This window comes from Dermacentor variabilis, chromosome 6, assembly GCF_050947875.1.
Source record: "Dermacentor variabilis isolate Ectoservices chromosome 6, ASM5094787v1, whole genome shotgun sequence".
Classification (NCBI taxonomy): domain Eukaryota; kingdom Metazoa; phylum Arthropoda; class Arachnida; order Ixodida; family Ixodidae; genus Dermacentor; species Dermacentor variabilis.
Genome location: NC_134573.1, coordinates 146021176 through 146027175, shown reverse-complemented (window position 1 = coordinate 146027175; position 6000 = coordinate 146021176). Strand labels below are relative to the sequence as shown.

General features: G+C 44.3%; 1 protein-coding gene across 3 annotated transcripts in view; it reads right to left on the bottom strand.

Moving 5' to 3' along the window:
* Positions 1–543: 543 nt before the first annotated feature.
* Uba1 (ubiquitin-like activating enzyme 1) overlaps positions 544–6000 on the bottom strand; it is a 55897-nt gene continuing 50440 nt past the window's right edge. For all 3 annotated transcript variants that reach the window (XM_075696172.1, XM_075696171.1, XM_075696173.1), the window contains exons 25-26: positions 4070–4231; positions 544–937 (exon numbers count right to left, since the gene is read on the bottom strand). In XM_075696172.1, the coding sequence (XP_075552287.1) occupies positions 4093–4231 (139 nt within the window). In that variant the 3' untranslated portion in view covers positions 544–937; positions 4070–4092. The remainder of the gene's footprint in view (positions 938–4069; positions 4232–6000) is intronic.

The window sequence follows — 6000 nt, the reverse complement described above, 5'->3', positions numbered from 1 at the left end:
GAACTAATTTAGTAATTGCACTGGGGTTTCAGCACGAAATTCAGTATGGACCTGTGGTGTTTATTTCTTCTAACCAATTATTTACGTATTAACGGTAATACAGTTGTGCAATAATTTATCAGTGTAAACCGAGTTGGTGTTTTGTTTAGGGTCCTTTCAAACAACCATATGAACCTTGCCACGTGGGCCTGCTCGGCATATGGGAATCGCAAGGAGGGAATGCCGGGATGAGAAGCTTGTGTGTTCACTCTAGCAAACCTTTCAGGGGTGTGCAACATACCTACTAATAAATGTCAGCATTTATTTACTTCCTTTTTTTTGCTTCAGCAATAAAAAAAAAAAAAGTCAGTTTTCTTATAAGATCATGAAAAGCAACCTGAATCAACAAATTCTGTGAGCAGATATTCTTCAGCTGTGTTAAATTTAGAGTGAAATTAAAAAAAAAGAAGCCTAGTTACATTCAGTGGTGTAAGTGAATTAGAGGCAGGAACAGCCTGCATCTGCTGTCATCACAGAAATCCAATAGTATCACAAACACACAAGTGGGTTTTCAATGAAAATTTATTTTTAGCAATTTAAAAAAAAATTCACACATGACCATTACATGCCATCATGTTTCCTAGCTTACACTACACTTATTGCCTCAATAATAATTAAAAAAAATTACACTTTTAATAAACTTCAGTGTTTTAATTTAAACCCTTACATCAGAACATTTCACTTCACAACTCTTAAAACAAAAAACAAAAAGAACTAAGCAGCACCGCAAGAGCACTGGTGCTAATTTGTATGAATATAAATACAAAAAACAAACACAAGAGGCTGGTCATGAAATGGTTACAAGGGCACAGATGGACACGTTCCTGGCACCAGCTTCCAAACAGCAGGACCAGCTGTGAGATGCAAAGCTAGATGGGCACCGCAGTCATTTTGCCAACTGAAAAACAAACAAACCACCAATACATGCATTTAATTCAATACATTACACCACAGAAAGCACAAGAGAGGCAACAGAAGAGGCAAACAACTGCACGCCTGCCTGGCGTTAAGGCACATGGCTCGCACAACAGCTCTTGGTTACCAAAGCAAGTACAGTAGACTTTTAACATAATGAACATGCACAGGGTTCGTACATAACATTTGACGCAATATTCAATGACAATTCAAGGATGCCGAAGACCAAGATTCAAGGAGGAGGAAACAAGCATTTTGCGTACACATACACAGAAAAACAGTGAAATTTCCTTAGTTGGTTTCTTTAAGCTAAGCAGCTGCTGAGTTGGACCCCCACTTCAAACTCTTCAGGTTGCTTCTTGAAGTTGACTAACATTGTATTAATGTCAATTGCCATTTGGCATGAGGGTTAGTAGAGAGACTTCAGCCAAATACTTGTATTAATGCCAAATCGCTAGAACTTACTTTCTGCCGGGCATTTCTAGAGCTTAGGGCATTAAAGTGGAGCCATGATGGCTGCAGTGTGAACCAGCTAGCAACACAGGCAAAATGGGAGCACGGCTTAATCGCTTGATCTGGCTTTGTGTAGCACTATGATGGAATGGCAACGGTGAATTGAACAAACCTGTCGATTCTGGGCATGCCACATTGTAATCGTTTAGCCACACTCAAAAGAAAATCTGAGAACGTTTCTTGAGAGACAGCGTCTGCAGCGAAGCCACTATGTGGAGCTTGTTACCTTGAATGTTCAAAAGTCGCCCTTGGCCTCAGTTTTCAAGGAAATTTAAGGTGTACAAGCTTTGCATGCAGCTTTCAGCACGTACCAAACACATGCTTATAACAAATATTGGATATAATGAAGTTATCTTTTAGTTGACTGAAACTATTACGACTACGTTTGAATGTACTATAAACACGTGCTTTGAGATCTGCATTACCCATGAGAGGTACACCATGTCAGAAACTAGTGCAGAATAGGGACGTGCAAACTAGATGCTCACTTTTCTCAGTTTTGCAGGCTTTCGATAAGTTTGGCAAGAGCATGCAATGCCTAGCTCTAGCTTGCAGAAAAAGTTGCATGCATCTCATGCATAGCCTCAGAAGCTACGTATAAGGAAATGAAACCCCAGTGCCAGAACCATCCACAAACAGTTAAACCACGTTGAGCTGTATGCTTCTATGTGTGTGTGTGTGTGTGTGTGTGTGTGTGTACCGTATTTACACGATTGTAAGTCGACCCCTTTTTTAAAATTTGAAAGTCTGAAGTTGGGGGGTCGACTTACAATCGAAACCAAAAACATGGCCCCGCCAAAAAAAGCCATACAAACGAGAGCTACAACGTAGTTACAAATTTATGTTTGCTCTATGGCCCTACCCGTATATTTTCGCTATCCCGCGTGTTTGTTCGCATTTCGGAAGGGTTTTTCAACATTTTTGAGAGTCTTACAGTGCATGCAACACTCAGGGGGGGGGGTGTCGATAGTTGATGGAAGCGCCGCTGTTCCCATTTGCGGCGGCACCCTCAGAACGGCGGCGCTTGCGGGGAGTATCGGTAGTTCATAGAAGAGCAGACACCGCTCGCGGGTTTCTTTTTCTCTGTTTAAAGGCATTGGTATTGGTTTGACTAACTTCTTGACGCGCTCCACTTCGGCTACGCGCTACTTCTACGCTTCCCCAGTCGTCATGAGTGCTGCAGGCCCACTAATCTTTCGGCACTCGTTCACAGCAGCGTTCAAGAGGGCTGCCATCCGTTACGCCGAAGAAACTAATCACTGCGCAGCGGGCCGCAATTTCGATGTTTCTAAACGGGTGGTGCGAGAGTGGCGACTGCAGCGAAGCGAAATTTTCACCTGTGTGGCGGCAAGTGGGAAATTTCCCATGTGCCGAAGTATGGACGCTTTCCGGAGCTGTAGGCTAAGCTTGCGGCGTACGTCGCTGAAATGCATGATCGGACCCTGCCAGTGAAGTGCGACGTGGTCATGAAATAAGCCCGGACCTCCGCCTTAATTTTAAGGTTCTGCTCCGCCGTGAGTACAACGAGTGGCTGGCGGCAGAAGACTGCGAAATTACGCCAACCGGACCTGTCAAAAGAGCCTCCCAGACGGCTGCGTGTGGTTGGGTGCATTTGGCGTGGACTGCAGTTCTGCAAGATGTCCTGGTGCGGTCGTTTGCCAAATTTGAAATTTCGCTGGACCACGACGCGCTGTGGGACCGCAGCAACGATGCCGATGGCAGCACTAGTGAAGACGAGTAGTCCAATGACCGTGTCAGCTACTAATAAATTTTCGTTATCGAATGCGCCCTCGGGTTTTTTTTTTTTTTTTCCCGGTCAAACGATATGGGGGGGTCGACTTACATTCGAGTCGACTTACAATCGTGTAAATACGGTATATATATATATATATATATAAAAACAGGGGTGCCCCTGCCGCCTTGACGTTACTTTACTAGCTTGCCATGACGCTGCAGCTCTTGATGCCGTCTTGTTTGAGCCTAGTTAGTTTCAGAGAGGATATCCACCCAACTTTAGCACGAAGCTACAACCGAAAAATAGCACTGTTTAACCCAATTTTTGTAATCTGTGGTCGGTCTTTCACCCCCAATACAAGGGCACTGAAACAAAGGGGTGTGTGCCTTTCTCGCTGACCCCGAACTATTACAGCTCTTATGCAAGTGCTGTCCACCTATATTACTACTACAAATGTTCCGTTTAGCAACTCCATTCCCTACAAATTTGTAGCGATGAAACAAAGCTACTTAAATATCTTCACTGCAAAAATTACGCATATGCCACTAAGCACATCACTCCTTAATAAAGCAAACTGTTTTCTAGAAGCGTCTGGCTATTCACTTATAGTGACAATAATAAAGTTTCTGCACAATTTATTATAAGGCAGACTATGTCGTATTCATCAGGAGCCCATGACTGAACTTGGCAGTAATTTGCTAGACCCCAGCAGGCCAAATACAAGAAAATATAAGACTGGCTTACATTTGCGAAATTAACAAAAACTAAGCTTTAAAAGAACGCTTATTCTAAACTGGTTTAGTATCTCCCTTTACACAGAGCTTAGGACAGCACTGGGTGGCTAATGCAAGCAGGATTGTGACTTACTTTTCTAAGCTGCCAGGCAGTGGTCATTTTGGCAGGAGGTAACGGACATAGGGCACCTCCACATCCTCGCCGTCCTTGTCATTGCAGCACAGCTCAAACACCAGGGCACGCACATGAGGATCGATCGGTCTCTGGGACACCTTTTTCACGACCTCGCTCATGCTGCAGAGGACAAACATGTGCGTCTTTAAAGCATCTCAACACTGAAACTAATGCTTGTCGGAGTACTGCTGCACTTCAGGCATCATGCATCGTACGTCATTTGAACTTCGGAACCTGTGCAAGCAGTAGCCATGGTGAAATCAATGTATAGTCTGCGACAAGAATGCAATGGCAAGTAGACTGCTGTCGAACTCGAAGTACAGTCTTTTAACGGACTGCGCTACAACGGACGATCAGCTACAGTGGACGAAATTAGTTACAATTTTTGTCAAAATCGGCTGTATAAAATGAACCTTTGCAGTGACCTATAAAAGGACCTTTGCACGCGGGCTGCCCTGGAAACCAACTTGCAAGGGTAATCTGATGATCGTCGCACATTATCGCTGATGCGAGGGAGGGAGGGGGAAAAAAGGGAGGCAGCGCAAAAGTGTGTAGTCTTTCGCATGTGAGGCCCGCGAAGGCAAAGAAGAGGGAGTGCTACTCTGGTGGCTACTGCTTACAGCGCGCTCCCCGTATCTTGAAAGCGATCTGTGATGTCGACAAAGTACGCCCAGTGCTGGTAGCTTTGTATGCGATAGACAACGCGAAGGTCAATTCACTCGCTGATGTTGCCGCACTTCCTGACTCCGTTTCGACAGCGACTTTCCACGTTCGAGCGAGACGTGTTCATGTTTACTTGCATGCGCATGACACTGTGCTTGTTAACTTAGTAAGCGAATGTTTACAACTTTATATGGCCGATAAAAGTATCCTTACTTCACATAGCTGTCTACCAATTTGTTAACGAAATTTATGCTTTGCCTTTCAGGGGAAACTGCAGCTGTGTTTTTCCTTTTTACTTGGACGTTCGTCACTCGCTCTTTGCAATAACGCTGCTACACAGAGAGACTGAAGTTTTAGGAGTGAGGAGTTTCGGATATTATGGACTTCACATAAAGCGGACATCTTTTGTCCGATTACCAGGGTCTGTTGTAACGAGAGGCGACTGTATCTGTAAAGGTGCAACAGCTAAATACATTTTATCATTTCTGTGACATCGCAGTAGAAATAAACGCTTTTAAGAATCAGCATCTGTTGTGAACTACGTTTGGGAGCATGGAGGCGCAAAAGTGTGCTGGTAAGCGAGTGGAGCCTGTACTGAATTTTGAGGCTGTCACCGTTCATGACAGCACTCATGCAGAAACCAGATACAGTCTACTCTCGTTACAACGGACCCCGATAATATGACAGAAAATGTCCGTTTTATCCGAAATCCTGACATCCGAAACTTACGTTGCGATGTCTAAGATGACAGCAAAGAGTGAGTGACGAACATTCAAAGTAAAAAACAGATAAAAGAGTCAAGTTTTTCCCGAAAGGCGAGGCATCGATTGCGATAGCAATTTAAGCAACATAAGCATGCAGCATCAGCGATCGAATTTACGTTCATGCCGTCTCTCGCTTCAACGTGAACTGAACGTCGAAAGCACAGCGCATATGAAGCTGCCGGCACTGGGTGCACTTTGTCCACATCGCAGATCGCTTTCAAGATACGGCAGTCGCTGAAGTAGAACCCCCGTCTCTCCTTCTCGCACGCGCGACATTTAGCCGCGATCGTCGGCTGACCCTCACTAGTCAGTTGTCAGCATGGCAAAAGTTTGTTTTATACGCCCAATTTTGACACAAATTTTCGCTCATTTCGTCCCCTATAGCCAATAATTTATTGTAGCGCGGTCCGTTAAACTAAGGCTAAAATATGGCCTGTAATTTCCAAAAGTCTGTTGTACAAG